Raw genomic sequence first — 18,893 nt, 5'->3', positions numbered from 1 at the left:
CAGACCACCCAATTCTAAACTTTGAGACAACCCTATTCTAAATTTTCAGACCGCCGAAATGGTCTGAAATTTCAGAACCCCTTACTGTTAATTGACTTCAGTCAAATTTTGTCTGAAATTTCAGAATATTTTTTTTACAGTGTAGTGACGAAGCAAGAGCGTGACTGAAATTAATTACTACTGCACGACGATGCCGACTGCGCGGCAATATAAGTCAGTCCTACCGACACGTCGCGGTATGTAAGCGCCATGCTTTGCCTGTTGCTGACCGCATTCGTCATCGGGGCCGGTAAAAAAATTGTTCGAATGAAAATAAGCGTAGCAGACATATTCAGTAAAATTGGCTTCAGTCCGTTTTAATTTCTCTCTCCAAAAGTGAGATTAAAGTACTTACGTTATAACACACTCGGCAAACCTTTCCATGTTAGACTTTACGGACAAACGTTGTGTTGTAAAAAAAAGGTAATATGAAGGAGCATGCATAAGCGTACAAAGAAAATACAAAGGGAGAGTGGGGCGATTCGTAACAGGGGCGATTCGTAACAAATTACTGCAAAGCCAGTGGTAAGTTTCCTTGCCACAAATTTGGCAAGCCGTTTTGAATGCCAAAATTTGGCAAGCTTTGATCGGCACTCTTCATAAGCTTGTCAAATTTTGGCAAGCTGGGGAGTATTTCCGGGCCAAGCTTGCCAATTTTCGGCATTCAAAACGGCTTGCCGAATCCGTGGCAAGTAAACTTACCGCTGGCATTGCAGTGATGCGTTTGTTAATTTAAGTGGAGGGAGCAGAGGAAAATCTGAGTATGGCCCCTCCTTCGCTTCAAATAGAAGGTCCTTGAACAGTCGAAGCGGATATGATCGGTGCTCAGGTATAGTTTCGGAGCGCGTCTGAAATATAGGGTACACCGAAAACAGGCCAATCTTTTATTTCAAGTTCTAGTAAGTTTCTGTCTGAGGTTCCCCAGGTATGAATCACCATCGAAGTACCGTTTGGGCCTTGAAGCGTGACCCTTTTACAATGTAACCACGTGGCATAAGTTGCCTTTACGTTGTCCTGTCAGTTAGGAACGTATTTCTTGCGTAACAGGCATTTGGGGTGATTCGTAACAGACCCGTATAAAAACAAGAATTTAAGTAGTTTATGCAATTAAATGCTTGAGTTACTTCTCAAATCATCTGCTGCCCTATTCCAATACATTTACACAGCACAAAATGCTTTTCAAAGCGAGTTATTCTAATCTCTCCTCCAAAATTGAAAGAAAGTGAGGTTACGTTTGACATATCCGATCAGTTAATGCTGGGGCGGTCAACGGCAGCTTGTAATGTAGATTTTAAGGCGCCTGCAGGACATCCGAAGAACAACTGCTGGAGGAGATAACATTCCCGACGATGTTTCATTTGATTTGTAGGACGTTATGAAAAGCCCCACGGCTGTTACAAATCAGCTCATGGCGGGGCGATTCGTAACAGCATGCAGGGGTTTGGAAAGCGTCTTAGATTTCCAAGGATTCCAGATTAATCTAATGGAGCTGTACAGTCTAGATGAAGGGCCAGACTGCTCAACTGGCACAAGTTTGGAACCTATATGCAGAATATTCTTTATTTTGTATAGAGAATTCCGAAATCTGTTACAAATCGCCCCACTCTCCCTTACGCCCTTTTACCCGCAATTTTTCCTGCAGCGTCGGCGGCTGCCGCAGGGACCAACCCCTTTGAGGAGAGCAAGATCATCGGCGGAAAAACATCTCATGTGGACGACGCTCGCTTCATGGTAAACCGAAACGAAATGGAAGCCTGGTAGTCCTGTGGCATTTCAGTCGATTTCTTTGGCTTACCCTACTTTGCATTCTATTTTAAGTCTTAGCCGACTTGCAATATCCTATTCCGTCTTTGAGATCTTTAAGGAATTCTGGAAACACGTTTGGATGAATAATGTTCCTACACTGCCAATCCAAGTGTGAGACAGTCTCACACTTGTAAGTGTGGGACAGTTTGTCTAACGCTTACAAGTGTGAGACACGTTTGTCTCACGCCTGCAAGTGTGAGACAAGGTTTGTCCCACACTTGCTGCCTTGCCTATGCTAGCTCTGTGGTTCAATGCCACGGGTCCCACGCCTGCAAGTGTAGGACAAACCGTGTCTCACGCTTTCAAGTGTAAGACATCGATGTCTCACACATGTAAGCGTGAGACAAATTGTCCCACACCTACAAGTGTGAAACTGTCTCACACTTGGATTGGCAGTGTAGTGGTTGGCCGTTTTTGCACACTCAGAAAAGCTTGCAAAGAAAAGTACTTTGCAGTGTATTCTCCGGCATTGTATTACAAAACCCCTTGCGAACTTTTCTCTCTTAGCATTGCAAAGAAATAGTTCGTAAGTTGCAAAGGAAAACGTTTGCAACGTTGCGAAGCATTGGTTTGTAACGTTGCAAAGCATTTTCTTTGCAAGTTGCAAAGTAATACTTCGCAATGCAAAGAAAATAGTTTGTAAGAGAGTTTGCAATACAATGCCCGAGAATACTTTGTAAGGTTTTTTGTAGTGTTCTAAAGGGCAGGAATATTCCCGGGAATTTAGGGAATTCCCGGGAACGTTCCCGGGCACAATCAGACCCTAAAAATGGGAAATTCCCGGGAATTTTCAAAAAATGGCTAAAACAGCTGGTTTTTGCAGGAAAAACGTAGAAAGTGCAAGGTATCAAGTAATAATTATAAAACACTTGAGTGTATTTCCATTTTCTTTCAGAAGAGAACAAAACAAAACGTTTCGTAATCAAAAATTTGTTTTCTATCAAAAAATTTCATATTAAAAATTTAACTTTTATCAAATAAGATGGGTTTCACATGAAGCAATGTTCCCGGCCAATTGGGAATATTCCCCTAAATGATTGTTCCCGGGAATTTTCGATCACTAGTTTTTTGAGTGCAGTAAAGGGCATTCCACGTCAAACCATCATGGTCCAAAACGTACTTACTCAGATCCAGCCCTCATTTTTTTCTATCGTAGCCTGCCACCCAAAGAACACTCACATTATTAATTTTTTTAAATTCAGTACTTTCGCCGTGGTAATATTTCAAAGTTTAAAATAAAATTTCAAAACTTTTTTTAAATTTTAAGGCGCTCAGATGGGTTGTAAACAGTGAAGGGCAACTTACTATAGTGAAAAACAAACTTGGGACCCCTGCCTGAACTAGAAAACTAGTTTTTGACTAAAAACACCGTTTCTTGAATTCCCAAATTGAATTCAATTCGATAGTGTCAAAAAAACTCTGAAAGTTTTCTTAGATTTTCCCCCAAAACATGACCAAATGGGACCAGTGTTGGTCCCGTGCATAGGAATAATATCCAAGTGTCTGTCTTAAAATTCCGAGGTGAATGTCAGCATTATAATAATTAAGGCATAATATAGGAAGAAAACGTATTCCGAAACTCTTGTAATGCTGACCCTTACCACTGAAATGGTTCCATGGTGTTAGAACAGATTATTGGATATTATTTCAATGCTCGGGACCAGACGACAAATTGCCAACCGTACAAGCGGATAATACCGTATGGACCACACTAGGTAATGTGTACCACCACCCCTGACGTATACTCTGACCAGAAAACGAAGAGCCCTGGGTTCTCGCGGTCGAGGGCTACCTGCAATGCTAGCCAAGGCGGCAGATGTCATAAACCGCGAGGACTCAGGGCTCTTCGTTTTCTGGACAGAGTATAAGGACGGGTCCTTCCAGTGACCCCTTTCGATTTCCGCACTAGATGGCTTGGCGGATTGCTTACCTTAGTAGATGTCCAAAAATAAATTATAAGGTCGCTCGGAGCCTTCTTGGCTGGGTTATAGCTAACCTTATTTTTTTCCCGCACCCATCTGTTACTCTGCAAAGAAGCAAGATACAAACATGCCGTTTGAGGCAAAACATGCGAGATGGTGGATGATACACTGGTAAAACTAAAGCGTTGTATTACCCTGTTTTTAAGCGTTATCAGTTTACGCTTGAAATCAAGCGTAACAGGTTCATCCGCCAAGTTTCCCCTAGTATGGGGGAATTTCCAGTCTATGCCTTTCAAGCGTAATGTCTTCAAGCGTAACTTTATGCTTGACTCAAGAATAGAGTTACGCTTAAGTTTTGCCAGTGTACATTTTAATCGGCAAGACTGCAGCACCTGTCGTTTTTCATTAATTCTAAAATATTCTCGAAAAGTAGTCTTTTACCCGCTTTTACAGTACATTTACGCGTTTTATTAAGGGCAACGGCCCCCTTGACACTTTAGTCGGCAATAATTTCGAAGAGTTGTGGCTTGTGTGTGGCTTCGGTCTAAGTAATACATAGTCTAAAGAATCTTCACACGGTAAAAACGGTACCTGGTTTTCCCAGGAAACCTATGGCAGAGACATAGGCGATTTCCAGGGAGTTCCTGGGAAAACCAGGAACCACCTTTACCGTGCAAGTCGAATGAAATTTCGAAACTGATAATCAACCTTCTTCATCAACTACTGCATTTTGATTCTAGGTGCAAGTTATAACCATCGAGTCTCGAGACCCGAAGACCAATCTGAGCACCATAAATATCTGCGGTGGGACTATGGTTTCTACAACACACGTTCTTACTGCCGGCCACTGCATAGTGTAAGTTCGTTCTTGCTAGAGGGCGGGCAATTTCACCCGGAAAAGGAGAGGGAAATTTGAACGTCATCGCATTACACGTTATGCTGCACTGGGAAGTCTGTGTAAAGATTTATGAATGATTCATTACAGATGACATAGAAAGATGGTTACACTTGATCCAGGAAGCGGAAAAAGGGGAAAACTCCATTTTGACCACACTGTTAAAAAAAGTCTGAAAATTCAGACCAATTTTTTCAGACCTAGTGGTCTGAATCAGAAATTCAGACTTGAGTCAGAATTTTCAGACAGTTGGTCTTAATTTTACACCTTGTGGTCTGAAAAATGAGTTTCGGACTCAAGAGTCTGAATATTTGGATGGCGCGGTATAAATTTTCGGCGTCGGGGTCTTAAAACAGTCATTTGTAGTAGAAGGTCTGAATTTTCATCCTGCGCAGTCTGAAATTGACGCTTTATTTTCTGATAAAAGGCGTGACTGCGTTTCAGGTGCTATGGACCCTGAATTGCTAGAGCAGTAGTAAATAGACTTTTGCTCAGCTAAGCGAACGGCCGTCTAGTGTTGAGTTTAAAATCAGCCTGCACTCCGCTGGTAGCTGCAGGATGCATATGTTTGCCCTGGTTCCGGCCTGGACCGAAGCCCGGGTCACCCGAGCCGAGCCGAGCCGCTCCGGCGGCGGCCAGCCGAGCCAGGCACACCGAGCCGAGCCGGGGGCGTTCGGAAAATCACCGCGGACCGGCGCACAGTGGGACGAAACGCCAAAAACGCGGTGAGAAGTGGATTTTTGAAAATTTAGCGATGGGGTCCAACGAACTATCAGACATTTGCAAGAAAGGTCTGGGCTACACGGGACACTGCTTCGTTCGTCAATATTTCACACGTGTGAGCCCTGGGGGGGCGCCGAACTTGGTCATTTTTCCGGTTTTTCGCGCACTTACTGTCAGGGGTGTACTGTTTGTCCTCTACTGGCCGTGTCGTTTTAAATAACCTCATCATGTTATATATTTTTGGAAAGCTGAGAACTTGACGAATCTAACGCACTCCTCGGATTTAAATTTTGAGTAACCTATCAGAAGTAACAAGCCAAAGAAAGTAGAGTAAAATCGTGTCTTGGACGATTTTCACGTTGAGATAAGTCGAGTTGCGCACATTTGCGCACGGGTGGGAAAAATGTCCGTGACAGAGCAGCTTCTCTACTTTCGGGCCCATACCGCCGAATGCTCCGCAATGCTCCGCGTTTTGATAAAATCAACTTTAAAAATGCGTTTTTTCGCGCGCCGCCGCGCCGCCCGGCTCGGCTGGCTGGCCAGGCTGTGCGGTGCGGCGCGCGCGCGCGCGCGCTGCCGGGACGTACTGTTTTTAGGTCAAGCGTATCAAAGCTTGAGCTATTACTCGCAAAATGTGCGAGGCTGTGTCTACAGTTTGGTCAGAGGCCTAGGTTTGGGATCTGTGGAGGCTGGGGCTGGGGAGGCCCGGGCTGAGGCAATGTACACTGCTCAGAAACATACCAAAAAGGAATATATATATAGGGGGGGGGCCGAGCGTCGCCGTGGCCGTGGCCGTGGCCGTCGCCGTGGCCGTTTTTCGACTTCACGCCTACCAGGGTAACAAGAAAGCTGAGGAGGTCGACAGTTTCTTTTGGTGCAGCTTGCACCATAAAGGCCCTCCTATGGACCGCGGCCTGCGTGACCCCTCCGGCCCCTCCCGCGCACAGCAACGCGCGGCGCGACAGGCCCGACGCCCCCCTCCCCCTCCCCCTCAGCCGCGCCGCCGCGGCCCCTGTACGAGCCGTCATAAACGGCGCTCAGCAAGTCCCCAATTTTTACGGCCGTCGATATGTAAGACTTCTGTCTTCGCGATGCATTTTGTACGCAACCACACCAATTGTTTTTAGCGAGTGTGACAGGCCAATAGCTCATGATTAGACGGCAATTTTGATACCAAGCAACACGAAAATGTGACGGGAGGGAAGATTCAGCCTGCGTGATGCGTTCTGTGCGCAATCACGGAGTTCTCAAGTGAAACAAAACCGCGGCCACAGCTAGGCCGAAACAGAGCCCGGCGCCTCCCGGCCAACGCCACCAGTACCGCGGCCGCGCACACCCAAGCTTGACCTGACCCTGAGCTGAAGCAAAGCTCTCAGCAGAGGTTTTTTTTTCTTAAGATATAAGAAATGTCTTAATGTGCAACTGTGTTTGTTTACCCCCCCCCCTCCCTTTTCTTTCTCGTTACTTTTTCTGGTCTGATTTTGTCAGAAATGGGTTTCTCGCACCCGAAAACCCCCGGATAGTGATTTCGGTAGCGATAGTCGCACGCGTTCCTGGTTTACCCCCCTATCGATTGCCGGATCCGCCCCTGGCGGTACTTTTTCTGGTCTGATTTTGTCAGAAATGGGTTTCTCGCACCCGAAAACCCCCGGATAGTGATTTTGGTAGCGATAGTCGCACGCGTTCCTGGTTTACCCCCCTATCGATTGCCGGATCCGCCCCTGGCGGTACTTTTTCTGGTCTGATTTTGTCAGAAATGGGTTTCTCGCACCCGAAAACCCCCGAGTAGAGATTTTGGCATTGATTTGAGCACTTTATAATTATCACCGCGTTTTTGGCGTTTCGTCCCACTGTGCGGCGCACTATGGGTCAGAATCAGAAAAACCTTTGCAAAATGTCTACCATGGAAACGATTTGAGTTCTCGATGTGAAATTTCTGTGAGGGGGGTTTTGAGGTGCGCTGAATCCATTTCTGGCGTCAATTTGAGTCAGTGGCGTACCCTAGACCCAGTGGCGTAGCCATGAAACACAAATTTTCAGAAATCTTTCCGAATGTTTACTTGCCGAAGTGTTTCCAGGTGCGCTGAAACCATTTCTGGCGTTATTTTGAGTCAGTGGCGTACCCTTGACTCATTGGCGTAGCAGAACAGCATGAAAAGTGGCGATACACATCGGCAACTTTAGCTTGTCCCGTACATTTAAAAATTCTCGAATTACGCCTATGTTTAACCGTTTCGGGTTTTGAACCTAGGTCTGGGTCTAAATGAATGTTATTTTCGTCATTAGCAACCCCAAAAACATATTAAAGAATGCAAAGATTGATTTAAAAAAAAATGGTCCCCCCACCGGGATTTGAACCCGGGTCCAAACCTCTCCGATTTGCTGGAAACTAGCACCGTTGGCTTTTTCTTGTCGCCCCGATTCCAAAAATACCCCTGCATGCCATTCTCGCTGCATACTGTGCCTAAATCGGGCGTAAATCCTCTTCGACCCTATGTAGACCATGATGCACCTGCTGCACCAAGCCCGGGGCTCGGATCGGATTTGCTGCCACGGGGCAGCTCTAAGGGTCACCCAAGGAGGCTGCATACCAAATTTGGTGAAGATCGGACCACGGGAAGTCCCAAAACGAACGAACAGACGAACGGACGCATAGCACGCATCACACTAAATGTTTACGAATATCGCGCCTTTTGGGCCTCTCGGCGCAAATTGGCGCAAATTCCGCTTGGTGCATTCGAAAGGGGACACTTTAAGCTTCACATCGCGATAAGAATCAGGAGGTTGCAAGAGGTTGGCAAAGTTTGGCAGCCTGTTTTGTGAGAGAAATGTATAAAAATATTGACAAATGTGCATGGTCACTTGGTTTTGGCTCTAGCGGCAAAACTATAAACGCTACCTGAAAAATTTTGGTACCAATGGAAAGACGAGGTCTCAAACTACGGGTAACCGTGCTTGTACAATCTTCAAACGAAGTAGCGTCCCGTAGAACGACGCTGAAAGAAGGTACATTTTCTCCGCTCCGCGCTGGGTCGCGCGCTTGCTTCCAAACGGTGGCGACAAAAACGTCGAGCCTGGCGACCAGGTGGGGGATAGAGACGAAGTTTTTTCGTCTTTTAGCAGCGTTGACATTCCTCTTTCACACCTACGATCTATTTTCCCACAATTCAGAACTTGACGAATCGTCATATTGCAAAGGTTTTTCCGATTCTGACCCACAGTGCGGCGTGCCGGCCGAAGCCTACCTGCGCGGGGCGGGGGGAGAGGAGGGGGCCCTTAATCCCTCGGCCACTCGGGATTTCTGGACAGAATGCGTCAGTTTTAGCTTGTCTCCAGAGCAGTGCACTTCGCATCCGAATACAAGTCCGCGTCGCGTGTCATCTTTCTTGTGACGCTCCGTCGTGAAGCAACGTTTTATGTGTTACATCGGCGCTCAGCACAGTGTGTACAGTGCCGTTTTGCCTTCGCCTTTCTGTGCTCCAAAATTGCTTCTGGGTGCGTGCAGTCACCACTCTGAAGCATCCGAAATCCGCGGCCAGCAGGCTGTGAAAGTGGCGTAGCCTTATACTGATATTGCGTCTTCCAAACTAAAGGGACGGGTGATGAGCGAGTGGGCGGCGTTTTGGAAATTTGTCACTCCTCTTTCATCCTTGTCCCCAAAGTATTTTCATCGTGCCGAAAAAGTTTCCACAAAGTGTGCATCTGGATCCAACATGCTGCTTTCAAGTGTTTACAGCTGCATCTTCTGGAGTCTTACATTCGAGGACTAGTTTTTCTGGGAAGCTCTCTCAGCAAAATATCATATCTAGTTAAAGTTTTGCGCAACTTTGGGTGCTACATTTAACAAATAGAGCGGTTTTACAACTGCTCTATTTAGTGCATGCATTCCATGTTTCTCAGCAATTAAAAACATGCATTTCCAAAACATAATATACATCCTGACAAAAGTGGTAATTTTATTACCTGGGCGGCTTAGAATTCAAACCCGCGAGGTGAAAAATTCAGACTGCCATTAGTCCGAAAATTCAGACTACCTGGTAGTCGTAAAATTCGAAGTACATGCTAGTCTGAAAATTCAGACGACAGGTGGTCCAAAAATTCAGAGTGTACGGGGGTCTGAAAATTCAGACCACTGGGTTTCAAAATTGACTTCATCCTAAAAAGTCTGAAAATTTCGACTTTTTTTTTAACAGTGATTTTTCAGGAGCAACAAAAAACGGTTAGCAGGGAATCTAAAACTAAACTATGGAATGTTGTAGATGATAACAAGTTCAAAAAATGTAAGTTAAATTTTGAGATGAGCATCAGGAGTGTCAGGTCACTGCATATAGGACATGAGTGACTTATCACTTTCCGCTAAAATGGAAAACAGAGTCATCTCAACTTATATTTCATAAACGAAGTGGAATGTGGAGACATGTCAAGTTGAACTATGGCCAGCGGAGAGTGTTGGTTCCTCTGGTGCATTTTTTGGACTTAGCTCCCTTTTTCCGTTTGAGTTCTTAAAATTAAAGGTGGGTAAGTTGACTTGATTCTTTTTACAATGGATACATAAAAGCACAAGTTGAGTTATCGCCTATCAACAATATGTTCAACGGAGTCATGTTGACTTTGGTTGAGACGTTTCCATTTTCCGCTAAATTGAGAGTGTAAAAGGGGTCAAGTTGAGTTATATCTTTTTTCGAAGTGGATTTTCTCTTTAACTGCTAGGAATTTAGTCCAATTTTTTGGTGCACTGATGCAAACCATTCTAAGGCACAACAAACATCATAAAAACTCAATTTGGAGATAAGTCGAATTATTCCCTTCTTCCCACTGTAAAAAATTAGTTCGTAAATTTACAAACAATTTATGGGTAATTTCGTTGCACAAATTATCTGTAAATTTACAACGTTTTTTTGTTTCTTGACGTTTTATGAATTATTCTTCACGCAGTAGTTTGTGAAATCACAAACTTTTTACACGCTCCAAATTACGTGGACCGCTTTTGTTCTACCTTGTCACGCTGATTAAATGGAGATTTACTTATTTCAGCGTTTTTGTTTTGTTTTATGAAACATCTTGTAAAATGATGAAGGCATCACCATATCTCGTAATTTTACAAGCGATTTGTGCAACGGAATTACCCAAGCATTTGTTGTAATTTTAGGAAACTTTTCATATTTTTTGGACATTGCTGTACTATTATAGTCACGTTTGAGATGTATTTCGTTCCTACGATTTCATAAGGCGGTGTTCACAAACAAATTTCATAAAATTAAGAAGATTTCTGTGATGAATAATTCATAAAACGGCCTCTACGAATAAATTTCATAAAATAACGAAATGTTATTGTTACTTTACAGGGAATTTGTAAAAAAAAATTCGTAAATTTACAATAATTTTTTACAGTGCCGCTTCCTGGATCACTTATCTTCTGGGTTAGCGATAACATATACCAGAGGTCGGACTTGTGAACGATTGCGGCTGGCCTGGGGTCCGTCTGACTCGCTCTGTGTCACACACGATGGCAGCCGAAGTTGGCTGAGGCCCAGCCCTGGCAGCCGACTCGCGCCAAAGGCCACTGTGGCAAAAAGCTACGGAAAATTCTGTAAACAGCTTGTGGCACCCTTGTCAATATTCTCCGTAGGCTCCTGCAGTATTCTCCGTAGGACCTTACGGTGTTCTCCTTAGGACTTTACAGTCTTCCAGGTCCTACGGAGAATATTGATAAGAGGGCTGAGGGCTACGGAGAATCCTGGCAAAAAAATTAACAGAATTTTCCGTGCCTTTAATACTCGATGAACCAGCATTGATTTTAAACCTTACCCGGAGTGCAATGCAGTCTGGTTCTGACTCAGTTCGAGGCTGGAAAAGTCAAATGCACACTGAGAATGAAAAAGTCTTGATCAATACCCAATTTTGGGCGAGGTATACCGTTTCGCCCAAATTTGGATAAGGAACGTTTCCTCGCCGAAATTCGGGTGATGAAGGGAGTGTGAGCTACCTATCCGGCCAGATAGTAACCGGGTTACTCACCCAAATTTGGGTGATGAAATATGCGTCACCCAAAATTTAAGTCGTGATTTTGACTGTTTTATTCTCAGTGTAGGACCTCGAAGTGCAGCACCTCGGTTATTGAGACAATCCAGGTCATGCATGACCCAAAGACGTTTCAACGCGGGGGGGTAGCCACATCAAGAATTCGTGTACAGACTACTCTGTGTTAGCCTACGCGGTGTTACGCTGTATAACGGAAATATTTCACGTTATTACGGCCTTAAAATGACGAAATTTGGTACTTTTACTCAAAAAAGGTATTAAAAGTTCACGTGTATTAGGGGTAGGTTGGGGAAGAAAAGTACAAAACGCGTACTTTGCACTGTACAGAAGTTCCAAATGAGGATTCAACTATTCTGCTCTCGTGAACTTGTAATCCAATGCCTTCCTAATGAAATGGATCACTGTTCATTGATTATAGTTCCCCACATTACGTACAACATGCCAAAATGTATGTGATTTCGGAACTCCTCGAAAAGGGTAAGAAAAGTACACCACCGGGAAAGAAAAGTACACCGAAAAGGATTGCGATTTCGAACCAGGAGACCACCAATCTTGGCTCAATACAGGTTTACCCCTTAAGTGGAGAGCTTTCACTTGCCATTAGTTTAAGTTTCGTCAAAATCGGTCAATTGGTTCTGATTCTACATGGACTCATCACAGAAGGTTCAAAAAGCCTTTTCTCAGAGATAAGTGGGTACAGCATTTTTGTACTTTTCTTCCCCTTTTCACGTAAATGCCCAATAACTTGTTTATTCTAAGTCTAATTCTATAACTTGTGTTGACATTTTTTGCTTGTCTCGCCTAATCAAATCTATTTCCATGATCAATTCAATTTTCATCCCGGTTTTAGTTTCTTAGAGGGTGTTCTTTTCTTCCCCAGCTGACTGTACTTTTCTTCCCCATTTCATTTTTACACTTATAAAAAATTGTATTGAAGCCTAAGAGCATCGAACGGCACTGTTTTTCAAAGATGATGGTCTAAGCTAAAAGGTGGTGCCTTACATTGGACTGTCGGCTGATTCTGCAGGAAGCTGTACTTCAAAGTACAAACATTTAAAAAAAAGATTTTCTTAGTTATTTTTAATGTTTTTTTTCAAGCGTGCAGTTTGATTCTAAATATTATATGTAGAACTGGGCTAAATTTATTTTTTGTCAGCGGGATGACCAATCTTTCTAAAACCACTAACGTGGTGGTTCAGTGTAGTTTCAGTTCGGAGATATAACGGGTGTTCTTTTCTTACCCGAGCCTCGAGTGTACTTTTCTTACCCTACCAACCCCTACGCGAAATACACGATTTTTGTGTGCACGGTACTACGCGAGTGTTCTACCCTTCGTTTCAATGGCCATATCCGACCGTATCCCGAATCCTTGGTCGACAAATGCACGAATAGAGTGAAATAACCCATCAACTTTAATACATTGACGTCTGTCTTGGGCAAGCTTTTCGGAACAATTTATTGCACTTAAATGCATCAAAGCCATAACAAGAGTTTTTTCCTTTATTGAAGCTCCAAGGACGTGGGAAAGCTGCGAATATTCGTGGGCACCTCAGATTACCTCGCCCAGGGGAAGAACGGCAGAGTGGTGAAAGCGAAAGCCTTCCGCGTGCACCCCAAGTTCACCGTCATTCGGAACAAGGACGATGAGTACGGATACTTCGACGTGGCTGTCATTCGCCTGCAGGAGGCCGTCTTGCCCTCCGCGAAGACGTCCGCCATCGCCATCACGCCGGCAGGCGCAGAGCCCAAGGACGGAGCGAGTATAGAAGTGGCCGGGTGGGGCATCTACAGGGTGTGTATAAGATAATTGCCCTTCACTATTTCAAATGTTCGGAGTTTTACGTTACAGTGGTTTAGGAAAATTACTAGACATAGTATTAGAAACACTGCATGGTTACGCCACATAGTTGCTTGTTGTAAAAGGCTTAGCAATGCTGTGCCAGTTCCGCCGACAATCCAACGCCTGGCGTTTACACCTACGGTACCACGGCCTCGCTTCGCCTGCGGCGCTGGTCTGCCTTCGGCAGGGTCTTTTGCAAGACATCTGTTCTTCTTAAACGCAACATAGCAGACCACCAAGAAGCAATACTGATAACTCGGCAGGTTCAAAACAGGCCAATTTGTGGCAAAAGTTCGGTGTGCGTTTCTTACACACCTCGCAGGTGTCAGATTTTACATCGTCCTTGACCCTTCCTTTCCTCCTCTGCCCGCAAATAATTTTCGGATTTTTTAAACCTTGCGAAGTGTACTACCCACTACTTTTTTAAAGGCTGTGGTGCCTGGTTACTGACAATAATAGAAAGAAATTAAGTCCTTTGGGGTTTGGCGCACCTTGAAGTGCGCACAGCGAAGTGCACTCTAATGAGGCCCTGCTTACATCCAATAGCGCCAAGATATCTCGAGGAAGTTGCGGCGCGCTACATTCAAAGTCATCAGTCGAGCCCAGTGTAAGAAGTATTTCGGCAATGCTTTCAACGCGCAAGAGTTCTGCATCACTTCTGGTCCCAAGTCTGCGTTCTGCAGTGTAAGTACACCGTAAAACGGCGTCACTTCGGACAGCCAGGGTACGTTGATTCACTTCTGCTTTTTGGAGCTGCGTCCCTAGCCGGGTACATTCGGGGGCGAGGGGTCGGCAACTCATATATTACTTCGTACGCGGTGGCTATAGTACCCGTATATTACCTATATATTACCATATATTACTTGCAAGTAGATTCGTGTTGAGTTCGCGAGGGTTACGTCGAAACATATGACGATCAGGCACTGTTAGATTCAGTTACATTTACGGAGTATCGACGGTGGTCCATCCTGCCCGTCTTGAATACCAAAATTTTGCATTCTAGGCCGCGATTGCCCCATATCAGAATTCTGAAACGGGGCACTCTGCGGGCCGGGAACTCACAGAAAAAATTCCAAGAAAAGTTTCGTAAGGATGCAAAATCCTTCGTAATACTTGTCATTTCTCCATAATAGGAAGAAATTAAACAATGCCTTCATTTTCTTCGTGGTTATGAAGCAAATGCAAAGACGTAAAAAAAACGAACAGAAAGTATTCATACAAAATTTCTTTTATAATAAGAAAAGATTTGTATTTTTAAACTGTTTTGTACCGTAGGACGGTGTAATATGAGACATGACGGGAAATCGAGACAAAAGGCAATTTTTTCGGTTTTTGTCGTGCTGCTCTCTAGTGGTCAGCACCTCAAATTGATGAAATTAAAAGATTGAAATACACTAAAATCTCGAAATTTGTCTCATATCACTCCGTTGTACTGTGAACTTGAGAAAAATTTTATTCACACGGCCAATCCAAGTGTGAGATAGTCTCACACTATTTAGTGCGAACCACTATATCTCACGCTTGCAAACGTGAGCCACGTTTGTCCCACGCTTGTGAGACAACATTTGTCTCACATTTACAAGTGTGAGACATGCACTGCAAATCCAAAGGTCAGACTTCTCGCCACTCCAGAGGCAAGACATAAAAGTCTCGCCAAGATTTGGTCAGACCTGAAAGTCTCGCCAAAATTTGATCAGACAAAAAAGTCTCACCACAAAACGGTCATACACAAAAGTCTGATCCCAAAATGGCGAGACTTTTGTGTCTGACCACCACCGCAAGGCCGTAATGCGCCGGATGGTTACGGCCTTAAGGCCGTGGTCAGACACAAAAGTCTCGCCATTTTGGGGTCAGACTTTTGTGTATGACCGTTTTGTGGCGAGACTTTTTTGTCTGACCAAATTTTGGCGAGACTTTCAGGTCTGACCTAATCTTGGCGAGACTTCAATGTCTCGCCATATTTTGGCGTGAAGTCTTTCCATCCGAATTGCTGTGTGGTTTGTCCCATACTTGCTGCCTGAGGTTAAATTTCGTTCACTGCCACAGGTCGCACGCTTGCAAGTGTGACACAAGCCGTGTCTCACACTAGCACGCGTGGGACAAACCCGGCTCACGCTTGGAAGCGTGAGTCAGAGTGGTTCACACTAAATAGTGTGAGACTGTCTCACACTTGGATTGGCAGTGGAACGTCTTTTGTTGTGTACCAAGGAACGTTTTGTACTACAGAAGTCGTTCTGAGGACCTTGCTTCTGGTTTGGAGTCGGCACTCCTACCCATGCGATGTTGCTTACAGGGCGACTCTGGCGGCCCCGCCTTCATCGGCAACGTGCAATACGGAGTCGTTTCCTGGGGATCGTGCGGAAAAGGCAAGCCAAGTGCGAGTGTCCTGGCTGACTTGGCTGATCCCCAAATCAACTCATTCGTAAGGAAAATGATGCGCACGCTGTAGACTTGCGTTTTGCCAAAACGATAGCGTCAAATTAAGAATGTTTGAATAAAGCAATTTTCCGTAACTGAAATCATTATTGGCCTGATCCTCGCGATCGGATCGCATACCTCGTCAGAAGTGCAAAATTACCTTCAGGTTTATGAACGACTCATTACAGATGGCATAGAAAGATGGTATCTTCTGGGTTCAGAGGTCGGACTTTTGAACGATTTCGGCCATCATTCTTGGCCTGATCTTCGCAATTGGATCGCAAAGGTCGACAGAAGTATGAAATTATCTTGCCCGAAACGTCGGGAGAATGCTGCCCATCCAAATTGGTTGGACGAACAGTGTCATTTTAAGGAAAATTAGGGGGACAGACATCAGACACCCCATGTAGCTTAACAAGATGCTAAGCTCACACTAATATTTTTTCACGAGGACCATAAAGATAAGGTCTATAGACAATGCAGCATATAGGCGCCTTCTGGCGAGGCGCCTAAAGGCGCCACAAAACCTAAGACAGGCGTCAAAAGACGCCAATTTTCAGAGCACCCCTGAATAACAGTGTGAAGTGCCGTGTGATGCCTCCCGAAAACTGTTACGCGCTCCGCTCAAAAATCCGCGCGACCAGAGCCAGAGCGTCGGAGCGTCGTCTGCTGCGCGTTGGCTGAGCTGCCGTCCGTCGAGAGAGCGCCACTTGTCACGAGCCGACGCTGCCGCCCGGCCCGCCCGATCAGCTGTTCCCCCCCTCCTCTCGCTTGCCGGAACGGGCAGTGCGTGCTGACCGTCTGGAAGGTTCGCGTCGCTCCGTGTCCGAGTCAAAGTGGACGTCGACGGCGTGCTCTGGTGCTCCACGTGTTCGCCTTCAACATGGACTCCTCGGCGCCCCCTATCATGAAGCCCGAAAGGTGTGCATCCACAGCAGTGTATCGGCGGTAAATTAGCTTCGGCAAAGAGTGCGGCATTTTCAACGCAATGTTTTGTACAGGGCTCCAAGTACTGGGCTCACGCCTCGCCCTATGGACGGCTAAACTCGCCAAGATGCCCCTGCTGCCCGCTGCTGTGTTGACCCGGACGCCGCCATGAAGTGGGCCACCGAGCCGGCCGACGAGTCGCCGCCGAACACCTGGTGGCGTCGCCAGCTCCTCGCCTCCACCAAGACCCCGTTCTTCGTGCCTGCCCGCTTGTTGTGCTGTGGCGAGCGGCGCGACCTGTGTGACGTCATGTGAAGTGCAGTGTAGTGTCCGTGCCGACTTGGACGTTTGTTACGCCGGTCGTGCACTAGTGTCTAACACACTATGGTTACGTAGTGTATGTGTGTGTGAGTAGCCGGGGGGCCCCCCGTGCTATTTTTGTACTTGTCTATAGTATGAATCCATCTCTACAATTTTGGTGAGTGCGCACTCCTTTATTTATTTTCTCCTTGGCCAAGGGTTATTGTTAGTATTGTTTTGCAGTGTAGTGTCAATTGTGGTTGCCGCGGCGTACGCGTACTAGTGTGTATTTGTTACATTCTAATAACTTCTAATTACTCGATGTTACCGCGCGGATAGTACCTTCTGTTAGAATCTTGTGAGTCTTGTTTTCCTGCGGGTTTTTCCCGTTTTGATTGTTAATTTTGTCTCGGTAATTAGAGTAATATTTTGCTCTGTGTACGTCGGTCACGTTATTTGTTTTTTCCTGTGCGCGCCGTGAAGTCAGGATTCTAGTCTAGTGTCTCGCTTTTTGGGTACCATGCGTAGCCACGGTGTCTGTTAGTGCGCTTGTAGATTTTATTGTCGTTCCTGTTTTGTCGACTTGTTTCTTGCGCGGCTAAAATGTAGAACCAGCGGTATTATTACGCTACTCTAGTTATCCTCGATGTCGACTCGAGCCGTGGGTTATTATTCACTTGTTTATGTGATTTTTGCTCCGATTAACTGTAGAAAAACCGTTGTATTTTTGACAGTGAATTTTCTGTAGAATGTGGTTTACAGTTTTTATTAGGATTTCCGCGGTCTCTTGTGTTTGATTTTGCAACCATTATTTTCCGATCATTGTTATTGCTATTGATTCATGTGGGTTCGAGCCCCACGTTTTGTACTGCAGTACTTGTTCATGGTCTTTATCTACTTTGCTCTAATTTATGTTGTTGGTCAATTGTCAACACGGTTAGTCCGGTCGGCGGTATAGCCCGGGGTTTGATTATTTATGAAGTGACTTAACCTTCAGTTAAATATTTAATTCTTGGCGTACCTGGCGCCCGTATGAAAAATAAGTCGACCGGTCTAGCTTCACCCTCCTCTCTCATTTCTCGCATACGTGCTACCTTGTAAGCTCCCTGACGTTGCCTAAGAAGATTCACCACTACTGCGCCTTTGTGGCCAAGTATAACCTACCCCCCTTTTAGCAACTGTAACAAAACGCCCGATGCTGATTCGTAGAAAGGCGTCGCACTTCAGGTTCGATGCAGAAGCATGGCACCAGTGGGCGATGAATGCGGTTTCAAACGCACTGCACGCAATTGACTCTGTACTCACAGCCGTGGGGTTCTCGGTGCGCGCTAAGCAAACACAAGTTGGCACACGCAATTCTGTTCGCCACTGTTTCAATCGTTTTTTTCGACTCTCTCGAAGCCCTGCGTCGTGAAGCAAGTGAAGAAGTACATGGAAACTGCAGACAGCATCTGCAGAACAGAGGCAGTTTTTACACTTCCATTCCAGGAGCGTGACGTCACGTCGAAACGAATTTGACAGAATGTCACATTGAAGTGTCCCACAATGAGATTTGACCGATGTTATTCGCATGTTACTGTGAATTCAGCACAAGCAAAATACGAAGCAATATCAGCAATTTCAGCGTGGTTCATTTTGTGGGCAGTTTTATGCTCGTTTTGATGCACTTCACCGATTGAAAAAAGTTGAAAACTTGGGCTGAAATCGTGCGCGCAGTGACACCATGTATGATTTTGCAGGCCTTTCCCACGTCCCTCATATGAATGCCTCCCTTAATGCTATAACAATTTTTTTTTTTTAAATTGTTGCAAAAAGTTTGATCTTTTACATGGTTATCGCCGTCTGTCTCTAGCATTCATGCAAGTCTTTTATTATTGAAGTGCAAAGGGAAAAATCGTAAAAAATTGAAAAAGCGTGCACAAAGTGCTACTGGCCCCTTAATCGTCTTTCCAAACAAGAATGTAAAAACGTGCTTGGGCAG

The 18,893-nt window shown here is 45.2% G+C and overlaps 1 protein-coding gene across 1 annotated transcript; it reads left to right on the top strand.

Annotated features, from left to right (window-relative positions):
- Positions 1-216: 216 nt before the first annotated feature.
- LOC117643487 (trypsin iota-like) lies at positions 217-15,786 on the top strand. Its single transcript, XM_034382410.1, has 6 exons — positions 217-289; positions 1,682-1,770; positions 4,508-4,623; positions 12,937-13,219; positions 13,814-13,951; positions 15,561-15,786. Exons 1-6 carry the CDS (start codon positions 250-252, stop codon positions 15,714-15,716), a joined length of 822 nt encoding a protein of 273 aa, XP_034238301.1. The 5' UTR covers positions 217-249; the 3' UTR covers positions 15,717-15,786.
- The last annotated feature ends 3,107 nt before the right edge of the window (positions 15,787-18,893 follow it).

Source organism: Thrips palmi, unplaced genomic scaffold, assembly GCF_012932325.1.
Source record: "Thrips palmi isolate BJ-2018 unplaced genomic scaffold, TpBJ-2018v1 HiC_scaffold_17, whole genome shotgun sequence".
NCBI classification, from domain to species: domain Eukaryota; kingdom Metazoa; phylum Arthropoda; class Insecta; order Thysanoptera; family Thripidae; genus Thrips; species Thrips palmi.
This window is presented reverse-complemented; position numbering and strand designations above follow the sequence as displayed.

Coding starts and splice junctions, on each gene's coding strand:
- LOC117643487 (XM_034382410.1), top strand. CDS start 250: ATGCTTTGCCTGTTGCTGACCGCATTCGTCATCGGGGCCG. Junction 4,624..12,936: donor ACTGCCGGCCACTGCATAGT/GTAAGTTCGTTC, acceptor CCTTTATTGAAG/CTCCAAGGACGTGGGAAAGC. Junction 13,952..15,560: donor CCAAGTCTGCGTTCTGCAGT/GTAAGTACACCG, acceptor TGTTGCTTACAG/GGCGACTCTGGCGGCCCCGC.